The sequence below is a fragment of the Ammospiza caudacuta genome, chromosome 6, assembly GCF_027887145.1.
Source record: "Ammospiza caudacuta isolate bAmmCau1 chromosome 6, bAmmCau1.pri, whole genome shotgun sequence".
NCBI lineage: Eukaryota > Metazoa > Chordata > Aves > Passeriformes > Passerellidae > Ammospiza > Ammospiza caudacuta.
Window position 1 is genome coordinate 44,444,058 of NC_080598.1, and position 17,547 is coordinate 44,461,604.

General features: G+C 43.9%; 1 protein-coding gene across 1 annotated transcript in view; it reads left to right on the forward strand.

The window, feature by feature from the left end:
• Positions 1-17,547, forward strand: part of ADCK1 (aarF domain containing kinase 1) — a 71,924-nt gene that overhangs the window by 20,530 nt on the left and 33,847 nt on the right. Inside the window, exon 4 of the mRNA XM_058807112.1 lies at positions 8,066-8,269. Within this exon, the coding sequence (XP_058663095.1) occupies positions 8,066-8,269 (204 nt within the window). The remainder of the gene's footprint in view (positions 1-8,065; positions 8,270-17,547) is intronic.

Here is a 17,547-nt window from a genome sequence, read left to right on the forward strand (position 1 = left end):
GTGTGCACCACAAGAGAGCCTGTGTGAAGGACCTCTTGAGTAGTCACAGGGTAAAACAGCCTCAAGAGCAGAACCTTGTTCACAGGAAGTGAGGTCTGTGGGTGTAGGGAACTTGACTCCTGCTATAGGCACAGAAATTCTACAGCACAGTTATTTTAGTGTGGTATTTTCGCTTTGTCTCTGACCAGCCCTTCCCTGTGCTCCTTGTTTTCCTGGCTCAGGAGACTTACACAGAACAGTGCATTATGTCACAGGGGTGTCTAGAGGGGAGCAGCTGCTCTCTTCAGATTTTTATCCTGAACTGCCCCACAGATAACTAATTGCAGCTCAGTTGCTTCTATTAGCTATTTACCTAAAATTGAGCTGGCTAATGAAAATGTTTCTAATTAATACGAGGCAGATTAAAACTCATTACAGCAAGGTCGTCAGTAATGAGAGATAATCAGAGCACAAATGACCGAGCTTGGAGTAAAATGAAGATGGAACACAGGCAGGCAATCGGTGCTGGTTGTGCATGCACCAGTCAGCAAGGGCAGGGTTCAGCACGGTGACTGGTGGTGTTCTGCCCTGCAGTTGAGAAACTCTGCTTTCCACTCTCCAGAGCAGCTTGGGGAGTGACTGGCCAAAGAGATGGACCTCAGTCTAGTGTAAAAATGTTTTCTGAACCAGGTGGCATCTCATACTAGTGGTTGTTGCTAGGCCAGCCTTCAGTCACCTATATGACCCAAGCTCTGAATAGGGGTTTTAGCCAGAAGGCTTGGGAGTATGTGTGACACAGGTGGGATGTCAGCACTTGTGTGTACTTGTATGTAGAAATACAAAGTCCTGATGACTTGGAAGGTGTGAGCTTGCATATCAGTGTAAAATGTTTTGGCCTAGGTTTGGAAGAGTCCATTTTGATCTCCAGGGAAGTTTTGCACAAATTATGAAATGTGTTTGCTTTAATTTCAGCTACCTGTAGCGCTACTGATACAAGGTCACAACACCAACATTAGATTTCAGCTGTCTGTAAGCCTACTGTCTATATTCCATTAGTACTGAGTTTACTGGCCATTCTGCTAGTCATCCTGTGTGACTCCTTGTTTCTGTGTTTATGAGGCTGAGAGCCTAAGAAGTTGTCAGTTTAGTCAGGGGATCATCTCCTTCCTTAATCGTTTCCAAACTATAAAGCTCTCTTTCTCACTTCCTTTCTGTCCCACTGGCAACCAACTGTTGTGCCAGAATTTCTGAAAGATCTTACTAAGTTAAACATAACTCACACAAATAATGAATTATTAGGTAGTGAGGTACATTGCACCAGGACTTATTCCAATTCCAAAGGCATAAATCTGTCCATCATCAGCAGTATGCTCAGTTAGTGTTGGTATAGGGAAGCATTTGAATGGCAAATACCTAGTGTGCTTGGGAATGAGCTTTTGTAAAAAGTAAGTAGGAAAGATATTACAAAAAGCAGGCAATAACAATTCCATTTAGAGTTGTGTGTCTTCCTGCAGCATCCTTGCTGCCAGTCAGTTTGATTACCAGGCTGCTAGTGTCAGTGAAGGCTGTAGTAGTTTACATTTACTGTATGTTTATTCAGATTAGTTGAAAGAGGAGATAACAGTTCTTTAGACAGAGCTACACTGTCACTGAAATGGGTTCTACGTTTTGTATTGCTGTTTTTAAAGCACCCAAGTACCCTATTCACATCACCAATAGCTGTATCCTCCCTAGGCATCTTCACAGATCTTTTGGTGTGGCCACTGATTTCAGTTTCTCACTGTGTTAGATTGAGGTGGACATCTTTTCATTTTTCTCTGGTTTGTGCTGTCCTGGGTCATCTAAAGCTGTTGCTACAGTTTTACTAGTCCTGTGCATATGGCCCTGGCATTATGGGGGATGGAAGAGAAAAGGACTATGACCAGATTTCTTTCCTATATTCTCTGACATGTCTTTTCTCCCTACCCAATTGTGTTTTGGAGATACCCACCACAGAGGTGATGACATCCTCTCTTCCCTCTGTAGGGAGTCCAAAGGACAGCCTGGCTCTTCTAGTCTACTGCATTTCTGGAAGAGTGTTCTTGTCCAGGATGGCAGATAGCATATATGCTTGGAATGCTTCCACCCACTGTGTGCCACAAGTTTCTTCCCAGCATCCTAAAGGCTTAATATGAAAGACCATAAGCAGCAGTTCTGTTGTTCTGTGGAAGTAAAGCAAGAGTTCATCACCAATGTCACGAGTCCTTTGAATGGCAGGTAATTTAGTGAATATGGAAGACCCTTGGAAACAGGTTGACCTCAGCCGAAGATTTAACCAGAATTTGGGAGCTGGATACACCAAATAGGTTCTCTAAAGGTTTTAATAATGCACCCTGTTTGCATTCTCTGGTGGTGGCCAGACAGAAGGGTAATTTTTGTCTTGGTGCCCTGAGCAATAGTGTTTAAAGCCCTTTAGACATTTTATTAGCTGTAATGTTCTTATGAGCCTGTAAAATGGAGAACAGTGGTCCTGAGTTTTGTAAAGAGTTTTGTAAAAGCACTTTTAGAGATGGAAAGCTCCATATAAAATCAGGTATGGTTGTTTTATCATAAATATCTAAAGCCTTTCTGAATTCCATTAAGCTCTTGGCTTCTCTATCCTCTGACAGTGAGTGCCACTGGTTAATGCTGTATTGTGCAAAATGGGATGTAAAAAAACCAACAACTTAAAAATGGTTGTTGTTTTGTAGAATGCCCTGTTTGTAGGTTTATGAGAGTTGGAATGAGAGGTTTTTTTTCATTGTTGCCTACAACTTTTCTCTCTTATGCATCAACTCTCTGTAATCTAAACAGTCTCCTAACATTTCAGATCTCTTTTTAAATATGACTTTTATATGACATGGTCATATTTCCTTCGTCTTCCTCTGTCCTTTTTTATTTATCTATCTCTTTTTTGTGATAGGATGTCTAGAATCCAGAGTGGGGTTGTGCATTCAATTTTTACAGTAGTATTTTGGTATTTTTAACATTTTAATCCTTTTTATCACAGTCAAACAGTTTGTTTTTTTTTTTTTTATTTTCCTGACTCACTCTGTGCCTTGAGCAGGCTGAGCCATCCACAAGAATGTGATCCAGGTGCTGGATGGTTCCAGTGAGTTGAAAGCCCAGCAGCGTGTGTGGGGAGGACCGGCTGCACCTCCCAATATGTGTAACCTTGCAGCCATCTATGCAGAGGGTGAGATCCCTCAGTGTATTGATTTTTCACCTGTCTTTGGTAGGGACTTGGCAGGGCTGATTTTTCCATAGTGGTGAATAATATCTCTTACATCTCATGGAATTTTTGTCATTGCACTATTCTCTCCTTTGCCAAATCACTGGCAGGAAAATGAAACTCTATTGTAAGAACAGGCATAATGGGACACTTTGCTGGTTGTTTTTGACAGTAATGCAGGTCAATCCTTTTATGGTAGAGAGCTCCTGCCTTCTGTGCATTACGTGGATCTCTTCCCCATTTCATCATGTTTCTGTTTCCAGTGCTAGTTCATTCTCCCAGGAAGAAACAATGTATGGATAGATAAGGCTTCTGCAGGGTTATCTGGTTTAAAAATGCTCAGAGCAGGTTGAAATGAAGCTGTGGTGAAAACAGCACTAAATGTTGCAGCCTTGTCCTAATTGGAGTGTCTTCCATTGCTGTCTGTAGTGTTGGGTTTCTGAGCTGGAAATGGGATAAAATGAGCAAGTGATGTTCTTGTATCTCCAATAATTACTAAGTTTTTCTTTCATTCTTTGTGAGGATATTTATTGAAAGTCCCAGTAAATACCTCTTTTCTATTGGTTGTTGTATTAACAAGCTCACAGTATTTTGGTGGACTGGTGAAGAATGATTTTTTCCCCTCAAAATCCCTGTTGGCTTTTTGTCAGTCATATCACATTTAGCTAGATGATTTTTAGTACTCTCTGTAATTATTGTCTCAAGTAATTTAGTTGATACAGAATTAAAGCTTGAAGGACTATAGTTTCCCAGATTTGTCTAGACTTTTCTTAAAAACAGGGCAACATTTATTCCCTTTCAATCTTCTTCAAGTTAACAGTTTTAATATGAGATTTCCTTTTATTATGGTTATTAGCATCTCAGCTCATTTTTGAATTAATCTCTAATTTTTATGTGATTGAAGTTGTCCATGTGTTTTCTGGAGACACCTTTCTTGAAATACTGTCATGGAGAGTGTATCTCCATTGTAAGCAGTGATGGGCAGGCTTTCTCTCTGCATTCCTAATCTTCATTTCACATTTTGCCTGCTAAGAGTATACCCTGCACAGGTGGGATATCTTTTCTGAGGTATTTCATATGAGGAGTTGCTTCCACCACTTACTTTACTGTATTCAGTGGCCTTTCTGAACACTTCTGCCACCAGGTCTGTCACCAGATATCAAATACTGAAGTTCTCACTGGAGATTTTAGTCTGAGTATTTATTTTCTACTAAATGAATTCCTTTATTTCTAAAACTAGATTAACATCTGCCTGTTCATGATATCTGTACATCTGATATTCTGATGAGCAGTTCTTTGCCAGTAATCTGTGTGAGTAAAGGCTCCTTCAAAATTAACCAAATTACTTGAGAAGCCAGGTCTGCTTGTACATCAAGCATAAATTAAAATATATCCCATTGCAGCTCTGCTTGCTGAGCGTGTGCTTCATCCCAGAGTTGCCTCTTCTCTATACCCTAAGACTTGTTACTTTCACAGTTTTAATAATCAGTGTTAATCCTATTCTAACCTGGATGTAGGTAAAGCAGAGGAGTCTGATAGCCATGTGGGCCAATGTAGAATTTGTCCTGCTGAAATTTGCAGGAGGGATTTAAGACAGAAAGAGATGCCCATGTGGACTGGGGAAAGAGCCATGTGCACAGGCAACATTTGTGATCCGAAGGCCTTTCTGATGGAAACCTATTCTTGATATTCCTCAGTACATGAAATGCTTCCTTGCTTTGTAGTGTGCTCCTAGGGGTGATGCATACAATTACATCTGTGTAAAACTAGGTGTTTCCAGCTCTTGCCTCTGATAAAAACAGTCTTCAAAGAATTTCTTGAGCAACAAAGAGCGGTATCTTGAAGAAAAGTTCTGAGCCATTCTGAGGATTTCCATTTTCTTCAAGGTGGAACAGAAACGTGGGCCACCATTACTGGACACTGTATAGGAATGTGATGGTCTTACTTTGTTTATGATGAGGGGAGTGTAGTCTGTCAGAGGAACAGGTGTTGCATCTGAACTCTGGCTTGTCTTGGGGAGATCCAAGAAAATAATAGAGATCATTAAGAAAGTTTTCTGCTAAAAAACCTGATCTGGTTGATAAGAAAAGAGTCCTTGGAAGCTGCATTCACAGTCCTGCATCATACTCAAAGTATTTCTGCCTCTAATGCAGACTGGAGTTTTGTAAGATGTAGGGATACAGATTTACCTCCTCTGAGACAAGCTGCTTGGTCATCTTGTCTCTCTAGAAGTGCAGGAACTGGAATTCCCTGGTCCAGCCAGCCAGCCAAGGCATCTATCTCTTAGGAGTTTAAGCCAAGCCAGTTGTGAGAGCATTGTGGAGGATGCTTTGCAGGAGGATGCTTTGTTCTGTTTTGTTCCTGGAGTCCTCTGTAAGGACTGTCTTGTCCAGGACTGCTGCATTCATGAGGCCAACCAGCTTCTCAACAGGGGGGATAAATTTGTGAGGGCAAAAATTTCCTCTCACCTTGTGCTAGAGGAAAGAGGTGCTATTGCCACCTCCTTCCCAGCAGTGACCCCCATGTGAAGATGCACCCTGTATGCAAATGTGTCTACAAGCAGTTGCATTTTTAGCTAGATTGAGTTTTCCAGCCTGTTTTTTCCATCTTCCTTGAGAATCCATGTGGTGTGGGTAATGCACTGGGGCCAGCACCTCAGCTACCCTGAGCTGGCTGCTTGTCCTGACACCCAGCACTGCACTAAAGCCCTGGGTGCTGCTGCTCTGCCCTGAGTCATGCTGCAGCCTGGAGTCATTTGATGGGATCCTGCTGTGCGTGGGAGATCACAGGACCCTGTGCTGGCCTGAATTCAGTGCTGGGAGCTCAGTGCTGGCTTTCTTGGAAGATCTCTTACCCCTGCTTCCTGCCAGTGCCTTTGGCTATGGCTGTCCAACACCTTGAGGTGTGTGGTTGGCCACCACTCTCCTTCACTGCTGGCAGGGGTTCTCTTCACAGCTGGAGGCAGTGGGTAGACGATGACTATTGGAGCTGCAAAAAAGCTGTTTCTCTGTGATGGGCTGTACTCACGGTGCTGTGACAACCCAGCTGCACAGGCTCCCTCTCTCCCTTTCTCTTCTGTCCCATTACTCCCACCCTGGTTTTCTTGCTCTCTCATCTTCTGTTACGGCTTCCTTCCCTTTTGGCCTGCTTTTGTCCTTGCTGCACACTGGGAAGGAAAACAGGGAAAGAGCCAGAGCAGAGGCTTTTTACAGCAGGAGCTTCAGAGCTGTTGTGTAAAATGCAGGAGAATGGTGTGGGAGACTTGAGGTGTACTCATGGGTGTTATTTGCAGCCTATACATGTGGGAGTGTTTTTGAGCTGGCAGTGTGCTGGGGGAAGCTCACGCACACACGAGTTACACTTGCCTGTATGTGCCTACTTAGGAAAATGCGCGTATACGTGTATGTGAGCACGTGGGCATCAAACTGTCAAGTCTCACACTGAGGGCAAGACTTGCACATTAGGCTTTCTCCTCACACTGCCCTAGGCCTGTGTTTCATGCACTTGCAGCTCAGCACTCAGTCTGCCCCTGACACATTCCCAAGTGCGAGACACTCAGCCTGTCCCATGATGTGACACGGCCCTGCTTTGCACAGAGAGCAGACAGCTACTGAATGGTGTGGGTGTATGTGGTGTTCATTAATGTTTGTGGAATTGTTACTTTTTGTCATGTATTTCAAGGCATTTGCTGGAGTCCATCACCACAGGATCTTGTGCAGATGAGGGCTGTAGACACAGGAATTGACTTTCAATGATGTCTGACACAGAAGCCAGAGGAATGAGGAGACTTCATGCAGATTGGTGTCAGGCGTTAACAGGAGATGGGTGCACAGTTATTTTTTGTTATTGATCTGCGTAGGTTTTATTAATGTATCAGGATAAACTTATATGAAGTTCATTAAATATTATTCAATATAGCTGTGTCCTTGGCAGGAGGCTTTTCTAGTGACAGTAATAAAGGGGGAATAAATCATTGTCACTGAAGAATGTGGTGGCTGGTATATTCTTGAGGAGCAAAATGGACTGAAAGAGCTGAAATACAGACCAGGCAAGAGGTTGGCAATGGGTTTTGTCATTTGGTAGTTGCATTTGACCACTGTGAGCACAGCTGCTAAGTCTTCTAACACTTAGTTGCTCAAACAGCTGTCATTGCAGACTTTGTTGGCAATGTAGGCAATAAGACCCAAGACCTGACTGGACTGGAGGGATGTAATTCCCCTTGTGCATGTAAAAGGGAGGCGAGGAAGATGGAGGACTGCCTGTATACTGTCCTCCTCCCTGCCAAGGAGAGATCTTTAATTTTGATTTTTAACGGACTCTTCTTCTGAGTTCCTGGAAGTCTCTGTGTATCTGTGGTTTTCTTCTCATTTTAATTCACTGCATTCATGCTAAGAGTCTAACATAATGGTTGAGGTCGTGATTTTTGTCTTTTGACAAGGAGTTTCCAAACTATGCAGAATCACAGTGCATAGTGCATAGTGCACTGTGATTCTGCATCATAGTGCAGAATCACAGTGACAAACCAATGCTGCCCTATGGCCAGACATTTTATTTTGTGCAAGGATGGGCCAAAAATTAATGTGCTGTTACTGATCATGATGCCTATACAAACAAGTGTTGAAGCCCTTTATATTCTGGAGCATCTTGTCCTGGTCTGGTTCAGACCCTTTAAATCCAGCCAGAGTCCTACTAATGAACTGACGTGTTAGATGATGATGCCCAGAATCAAGAAAGGAAATCCTTGGTCTGCTTAAATACTGGACAAAATAAGATGTGTATGTGGACATGTGCATGTAACAGCAGAAGGGCTTGACTGATGTTCTGGTCTCTTCACAGGTGCACCTGCGCTCTGCTGAGCGCCTCCGGGAGCTGTGCTGCTCCAACCGAGGCACCTTCATCAAGGTGGGACAGCACCTGGGAGCGCTGGACTACCTCCTGCCCGAGGAGTACACCCGCACCCTCAAGGTGCTGCACAGCCAGGCGCCGCAGAGCACCAGGCAGGAGATTGAGCAAGTTATCCGTGAGGATCTGGGCAAAGAGGTAGGAGCAGCCATAGTTTGTGGTGGCTTCTCAGGCCTCAGCAAGCCCTGGACAGCTAGAGGAAGGAAAACTGCTGATTCTCAGCTATAAGAGATACCGAGGGGAGATACCTCTTCCTTGCTTCTGGGTGAAGGCCATGTGAGTTTTCCCTGTCCATCAATGGGCATTATTGGCAGGCTTTGGTGAGGAGGAGAAGATAACAGAGGAGTAAGGGTGTGAAAGGTGCCAGATGGAAATGGCAGGACTCAACGGAGCAGTGTACTCTGTATGCCAAGATGAACAGGGCTGCTGGAGGTCAGGATGGAGCGCTGTCTGCCACACCGAGGAGTGGGAGCTGGAGGTATTGATGTTCAGGACAAAGATGTATTGGCAGAGCTCTGTGAGGGATGACTGCTCTCCCCTGGCTGCACTAGACCAATTCCAGCTAGCACTGACAGCCCTTTACTTTCTCGAGGCCCTAATTAACCCCCAAAGAAAATAATGGCATAAATCACTTTTGGTGCTGCAGTCAGGTAATGCAGTAGCTCAGGAGTCAGTGCCATCATTAACCCTCAGCAGCCCACAGCACTGAGATCAGTAGGTAAGTGACTGTCTTCATCAGATATAAGGGAAGTAACCATGGTAAATTACAGATGTACTTTGCATCTTGCTCTTTACAAGATGTCCCCTCACCTGTAGCCCAGGGTGAGGAGAGGCATTTCAAGAATCACAACAGACATGGTAAGGTGAGGAGAGACATTTTAAGAATCACAACAGACATGGTAAGGAGGCAGGCAGGAGGCAACAGTGTGCAAAGGTGATGCTAGGGAAAGTGTGTGTTGGATGGGGGGGAAGACAGAAGGCTGAAGAAGGAAAGTGGTGTGTACATCTGTTGTTTCTCATATATAGATGCTTTTAGGACTGTTTTGGTTGTTCTGGCCTGTCTGACTGTGTGGTAAGGAGGTGTGGGGGAAACATGCGGTAAGTGAAGTATTCGCACCTAGAGGGTATATTATGGGCAGATTTGAACAGGGTAAGTCTGCCTCTGTGTAGTTTAAGGTTCTACATATTGTCTAGTCAGGAATGACCATTAATATTTCCCTACAGTTCAATAGCAGGGTTAATGTCAGCCCCCAGTCTGAAACATGCTGCCTCTATCAGCATTCCATCCTTGCAGCAAGGCTGGTACCAGCTGCTCCATCTATCCACTGAGCTGGTACCAGCTCAGTGGATAGATGGAGCAGAGCAAGCTGGCTGCTCCCTGCAGGCGTCTGCCTCTATGGGCTTCCATGTGGCAATCTCCCTTCCACAGGAGCTGTGGAAAGCCACTCCAAAGTTAACCCACATTAAATTACCACACTAGCCACCTCTGGCTCAGTTTGTGTGGTGTCTCTTGGAGGTGGGACCTTTTCTCTCAAGTATGTGTTCAGCTGCCACTGATAATCCCTGATTTCTTTGTGCTTCTTGGGAGCTAGAGGAATGCTCTGTGCCTCATTGATTCCCAGTGAAGCAGCTCAAATACAGTCTTACCTCATAGCATTCACTTCTTTCACATGGGCAGTGCTGGGCAATATTTAATTTTGAAGTTACAGGAGAGGGAGGGTAAAAAAGGTAGAAATGGTAAGAAAGTGATGGAGGAGAAATGGTAACAAGGGAAAGAGAGCAATGATAAAAGAGATAAATGAAGAGAATAACATGTATAAAAATAAAGGACCTTGTAAAACTGGGCAGTATTAAAAGCTGATGTAAATGCCTGTATCAATAGTTACAAGGTACCAAATCAAGATATTTAAAAGAAAGGATTTATGAACCTAATGCACCAAAGCTGTCATTGCTGGAGCCTAGAGGGTTTAATAGGGTTGCTTCAGGAGAAAATTTAATTTCAATGGAGCTAGATCCTCAGTATATTTTAAATGTTATATACTTATCTGAAATACAGGTAGCAGAGCAGGAAGGTGGAGTATCAGGGCAGAGAAGAGTGCAGAGAGGGATCTGAAACTTTCCCTTCTGGGGCCAGCATTACACCTGAGAACTTGAAGATGAATTCAAATGGAAGTAAAAATGGCAATGACGGAACCTTCTCAGAGTGCCTGAGCCTAGTCCTGCTGCTCTCAAATTCAGTGTAAGACTTCTAGTTTCCCATCAGGCCCAAGAGCAGGGCTCTTCAGATGAATCTTAGGTGTAGCCAAGAAGTAGTTACAGCTTGGATCAGTGCAAAACAAATGGGACAAAGAGCAACTGGAAATACAGAGATACCTAGGGAGGAATGTGACAAGCTAACAAATTAGGCAAGAGCTTGCAAAAGGGCAGGAAGGTCAAAAAGAAGCCAATTTCATGTGCAGAAGCATTATATTTTCAGTCAATTAGAAATAGTCTGCCTTCTGATGTGACCTACTCCTGTGAATCTTATCACGGGCTTGGGTGTTTGACAAATGTTTTGTGGGAAAACTGGCTTAAATGGAGACCATGCCAATGGGACAGATATTTGAGCAAAGACAGAGCATTTATGAGGTGGATTTATGGCAGTTCACCATGAGTTTGTTGTCTCCACACAAACCTACTTGATACTCTGATGATGGGAGGTCTCCCATTTTAGGCCAGCGTTGTGGCTGGGGACTGGGAGCTGCTCTGATGTAAAGGTGAATGGCATGTGTTGGTTTGACACAGAAGCAGAAGCATCATGTATGCTGACTATTGGGTTGTCCTGTCCCACCCTATTTTATGTCCAGGGCCAGTGTACCTATCAGGGATCACTGGGATAAAAATAATCAGTGAGCAAACGCTGGCTTTTTAATCTCAGCCACAGTGGTTTAGATGAGTGATGGTGGGAGGTGATAATTCTCTGGAGTGTTAATGTGCAAGAAGTTGAGGTAGGTGGGGTGGGATTCACAGGGTGGTAGCAGTGGGAGAGGCTGTCCAGAGGAATTTCTACAATAACTCCTGGAAACAGTCACCAGTGAGATCACAGAGCAAGAATCTTTTGGGGAGACAGTGGAGATAGTGCAGGTTAGGCTTGTTGGGGTGAATTTCTTGGAGCAGTTGGGAAAAGTTGTGTTGATAAGAATGGGTGTTAAGATATGAATGAAAGAGTCTCTCCTACCTCTATTTTTATCTTCCTTGCTTGAACAAGATTCTGAAAGTGAAAAGGTGTCAAGCGTGGAAAATGAAAGCAAGCTGAATATGTTCTTTCTCTGCAGAACTATTAATGACAGAGGGACAGACAGCTGGTTCAGCTAAGTGCTCTAACTCAACCAAGTGCACGCAGAGCAGAGTCAGGCAACTTCTGGTAAGATGTGGACACCACACATTTAGGAAGAAGGACTGATAGGAGCTCTGGAAAATAAGACTTTCAGAGTGGGTGTACCTTAAAAGCACAAAATCTTTGTGTTTAGAAACTAGAAAAGGTAGAAGAAATTTTGACAGCACTGGGATTAGGGACACTTCCTCCCTCTAGTAGTTTTTTTGGAAACTACTGTCATGTGGCTGTGGGATACAGGGATATTGGGGAGTGATGCCACTCTGTTCTGATTAAGGGCATATCACAGCATCCCTTTTCATAGGATGGAGTGGTTGCAGAAGGACTTGTCAGCTTTTACAACCCCGGTCTTGCAAATATCCTTTGTGCCTTTGTTGCCTGGCTCCACTACTAGCCAGTGCATTCCCTAATATAGTTCTCACTTCTCTGCTGCTGCACAGTGCTGTCACAGGTTAGATACTGGGACATCTCCATGCTTCACTGTGTACTCTTCTCTACACCAACACACACTTTTACCTCTTTCTAGTCCCAAAATAACTCCTCGTATTGCACATCCCAGTAGGCCACAGCCTAGGTCTACCCACTCAGCACCACTGTATTACTTCTCCTATGTACAACAAGATGTCATTTTCACAGCCCATTGCTCATCAGCTTCCAGTCCATCCTTACACATTGGCATTTTTAAATCAAATTATTGACCTTTTCCCTAAGGCATCTTATTCTCCCTCTTGGTATGTTTGTGTACTCTGTACTCTACCCAAGCCTTTACTCACGTTGAAGGTAATTTTCCTTGGTGGGAGAACTCCCTTCCTCCCCATCTGTCACTCTTTCCTTTCAGAAATATCCCAGTTCCTGCTCTTTTCTGGCAGGTTCCTGTTGGGCAGGTTCTCTAGTCATTTCTCCTGTCTCTTGTGTAAGGTTGTTTGGTTGGTGATTAGGGCAAGGATAAACTTTGCACCCCCCATCTGAGGGTGGTGTGTCCCAAGCAAGGTCTTTCCCATGCTGAGGGGGTGCTTGTGTAGTGCAGCTTCCCAGGTGCTGTGTCCAGGCTGCCATTGCTTGGGGGTGATGGGCTGGTGTAAGGCATGTGGCTAGCCAAGGGAATGAGTGTCTCTCCTTGTCTCCTGACTTACCTTCACATCTAACAGGTCCTGAAACTGTTGCAGAGGAGTAGAAACGGTTGAAGCTGAGCAGTCTCAGATGTTATCAAAAGATCATGGGTTAAGATAAGAACAATTTACTGGAAACAGCAATGAGATAAGAAGACAAATGATAACAGCAACAATATTAATAATGAAAAGTATAAGACAAAGAAGTGATTTATGTGAAAAGCTCCTGACAATAAACAATACCTGACTGTTCTGTCCACCACTTTAACTCGATCGGAAGGAGCCCCTTCTCCTTGGAAGAGAGAGTCCCTTTCTCCTGCCACTGGCAACGGCATGAGGTGGTATCCAGTAACTTTAGGGTCCTGGCCACACCCCTCCTGGCTATTGCAAAAAATGAACCTGGTCCTGATTGGAACTAGGGCACTCCCAAAGTTCCCAAAGTGTTTTTTGGGTTGGGTACATGAAATATGATTCATCTGTTTTTGAAATGTACTCAAATACACCTGGAAATATGGTCACTGCAGTGATTTGCAGTGATGCTGCATGGACATTTGACAGGGAGGGACAGAACTTGTATGCCCATGTATACTGCCACAAGAAAGACAGAAAATGAGACCATAGCAAGGTGCTAATCCCCAGTGCAAGAGATTTCCCAGTCCTCATACTACTATGAGAATTAGAGAAATAGCACAAATAGAAAAAACTATTTTTACTCCTATTTCTATATGAGTTCTTGGTATGGTATAGTATGGCAGCCTTTGCTGTGCCAGTGACTAGGAGAAGGATGGACTTGATTCCCTGATTCTTTTGGAATTGTCAATGAGCATTTTAAGCTCTGGCAAGACATATGCTTATTTCTGATTTGCAGAATGATTCAAGTAATACTCAGCCCTGTGGGAGAAGAGCAAGGCCTTCAATAGGCTGTTGGGTATTACGCTGCATGTCCTACAGCATCCAAGTTATTCCCCGGGTAAAATGAGCCACTTTCTGTAGCTGGAACTATATGGTGCTCTAGAGAAGTTTCATTTACTGTGCTATATCACAAAGTTCATGTCATAATGAAGGTTGCTGCAGGTTCTGTTATGGCTCCAGAATGCCTTTTCCTGGGTGGGCAGTGTTGTCTAACCCTTCCGGGATGCCAGGACAGGTGCCTGCTTCCTGCAGAGCCTTGTGGTTGAGTGCTCTGCCCACAAGCACTGATGTATACCACAGTGCACAGTCCCTCTTGTGGTTGCTTGGGGCTGTGGACTGATGCAGAATGGCTTTGCCAAACACCCAGGTCTCCTGTGGCTTGTGAGCCTGGTTCTGTCCTAATCCACCATCTCCAGCCAGCAGTGCTGTGCTGTGAATGGTCTGCAGTGATGGTCTGTGAAGTGCATCACTGTGTGTTACATCACTAACAGACTCTGGGAAGCCACATCTAGGTCACCTGAGCCTCTTTGCCTGCTATGGGTGTTGTCAGTCACTCATTCTGCATTACCCTCCATTACCCCACCAGTGTGGAAGCTGAGCTGTGTTGGCCATTACTCTGACAGTGTTAGGGGCTGCAAAGTGGGATGGGAAGATATGGCCCTTCTCCCACCACTCTGAGTCTCTTGCACTACACCCAGCAGGGCTTCCAAGCAGACGTCAATAAAAACCACATTTTTATTAAAACTGTAATGACAAATAAAAACCCTTCACATTTCTTTCAATAACTTGGGATATAAAAAAGAGATTTTTATCTATTATGAAAAGGATTTTAGCCATAAAAAGGTAATTTAAAGAGTCTGAGATGGATGGTGAATAGCATTAATGTCACCCAGAACAAATGGTCCTGCATTACTCAACTGAAAGGCACAAGTGGCTGCCTGTGCAGGTCCCTGCTGCTGCTGCAGCCTGTGCTTGCCCTGCCTTGTCTCTGGTAAGAGGCCCCAGTCCCTGGCAGATCCCAGTGTGGCTGCCTCTACACCGAGCCCTTGGGTGGGCAGCATCTGTCCAGAACTGCTGCTCCAAGGGCAGATGGGGAAAGCAAACAGAGAGCTTTATGTGGCTCAGGTAGTGAACCTTGCTTTGTTTCTTGTGTCCCTGCTCATTCTGTATGCAAGCTCCAGTGTTACTGACCCTTACTGTTGTGCCAAGGACAGCCTGCTGTCCTTACTGCCAGGGGAGCTTTTGAAGAGGGCACTGCTCTATGTGGATTTTCTCTCTACTCAGAGCTCCTGGGAGAATTTGGCTGGGTCCTGCTCATGGCAGCCTCTTCCTGGGTACTCTAGGCCCCTTAGTCTGAGAGAGGGAAGGTTTTGAGTATAGAGTAGAGGATAACCTTTTTTGACTTCTTTCAAATTAGTAAGATTTACAATATAAGAAGTTGGACAGTAGATTTTCTGAAGGAGTTTGGAGGGCTTTCTGTAAGGAAGAGAAAAACTTCAGACAGGAAGTGCAATGGGGAATGCCCTGGTAAAAATAGTTCTGAACTGGATGCTTAGTGACATTTTTTGCCTTCAATTTACAAATTCTTTAGGTGCCTGTGGGTTAGTGTATGATGTACCTGCATGGAATTTGTTGCCTCAGTGTCTGTGCAGGCGGTAAGCTGTGTTCAGTACAGTTTTCTCAGAGTTCTGATTATACCTGAAGTGTTGCTCTGAAGCAAATACATCTTGGCTGACAGTACCCACAGCAGCTGTGTCAGGCTGTATTCAGTGTCCATGTCCTGCAGAGGTGGTGCATCTGCTGCACAACAATGCTCAAGCCATTGACAGAAAACACTTTTCAGCATGTGGGTAACCCTTCCAATTTCAGACAATTGCTGGAAATTGCAGTCTGTAACTGAGATTAATAGTCCTTATTCTTGCATATGGAGACTTTCTTTTTTCAAATGTGTATTTCCTTTGCTCAGCAGTCTCCAGGCATTTCTGGCACAGCAGGATCTGTGTAGGGGCAGAAACATTGAGGTACTATGTTGAGGGACTGGCTTCTGTTTCAAAGCCCACTGCTGATACTCTCTGAAATACTCTTGATACTCTAATCTTGACACAGGCTGGGTTTACTGTGCCTGATTTTTCTCTGAGGGAGTGAAAAATCCCATCATCTGCCTGCCCACTGATCTTTTAATATCCTACTTGATGCTGCCTAGTTATTATCTCCTAATTTCTTTCACAATTTTACATCTGCACAGTTACTTGGCTCTTGACCCATCAGAAACATGAGAACATGATGCAGTGAGTCAGGAAACTTTTGGCAATAGGTTATTTGTAGGTGAAACAAATGACATAAGATGAAATAAGGAGCTCTAGGGCCTGACCTTGACATATCTGTATTTTTCTAAAACACAGAGTAGTCACATAGAATTTTTATGAATTTATAAGATGTACAGTGATCTAATAAGTTTTGTTTTATGACACTTCTGGGATCTGTATGACAGGAAGCTCTTGATTTCTATGGAAGGATGCTGAGCTATAAAAACACTTCAACTCTGCTTGCAAGTTTTCTTTCCTGTGAAAAACTGCATTGGAAATTCTCCTTATGAGAAGCCACACACTCAACATGCTTTTATGTTTTGAGAACTGAGGCAAAAATTGGGATCTAAGGTGTCTGAACATCCTTTACACCATTAGTCAGCAAAGTGTGTTTGTTCCTTATAGGCAGACCAGCCTGAGGAAGTTTTGTCATGTTAGGTATGTGAACATTAGGCACACTTTGCACTTATTTTCTGTAAGCTTTACAGTATTTAGTTTTACAGGATGTGTAGTTCAGAGCCAAACCTCTGAAGCTGTCTGTGACAACTGAAGAAGTAAATTCATGTGGCCTACTGCTTGTGCCAGGAGAGCTCAGCTGAAGCAAACCTACAAGTTTCTTCCTTACAAAGCTCACATAATCACTGCATCTCTAATTGACAAGTTCTTGGAAAAGGCTCTTCAGCACCAATCCTTCCAAATTTCAGATTATTAGTAGAAAATTTACATTCGTTAGCTCATTTTGGATAATGAATGAAACTGAGGTGGTATCAGTTGTGCATGGAGAACAAAGCTAATTTTCTCAAGCACCTTATTGGATGTAGCTGATTGGTTCAGGTCTATTAACTGCTATTCCCATTTATCAAGAAGGCCTAGAAGGAGGCTAGAGCAATTAAAATTACCAGGGCTTGTTAAGAGGGGTTATAGTAAAGAAGTCTCTCCACGTAACTTTTCCTGCCTTGCCCTTTGTAAACTGCAAATGTCTTTGCCCTGGCTGCCAGGAAAACCTATAAGCCAATGCCTCCCTCCCGGTCCATCTTTTGTCCTTTGGACCATAACCTAATCTGTTCCTCTTCTATTTTTTTTCCTTTTTGTTTGAAAGAAGTGTGAAGCTGGTTCTTAATGGGATATCCTGGCCAAGGCCTTTGTCAGTCCCTTGCAGTCATTAAAACCAGCTCAGGTATTACAGAAAGGCTGCTCCGAGATAAACATTTGAGACAGTGGGTGGTTCTCAGTGAGCGAGCAGGAAGGAATGGAAAGGAATGGAGCAGACTGGTTCTGTAGGCCTTATCTCTCTAATGACTACACAGCCATAGCACACTGATCACTATGTGTTGGACGGAGTGTCTCCAGTGACTTAGTATCTTGTACCTCATGAGGGAAAAAATGCAGCCTGACCCTTCTGGGACACTCTCTCCTGGCCTTGCTCTCCACAGGACATGTCTAAAGTGGATCTCAGTACTTGGCCCCTCTTTGGTGAGGTGAATCCTTAGTTCTAATGAGTTGCTTTTTGAGATGGTTACAATAGATGGAATCCACCAAACTGTTTATCTTCATCCACAGAAGCCCAAATATTTTGAACTATAGGAAACAGAGCTACATACCAGTTAGTATTTAGAGGCTTCATGTCCCATTCCTATTCCAGAAGATGACTTTTTTGCTCCATTTTTGAGCTGCATCAGCCTGAGGGAAGGAAAAAAGGCAGTTGCATTCTGGCTT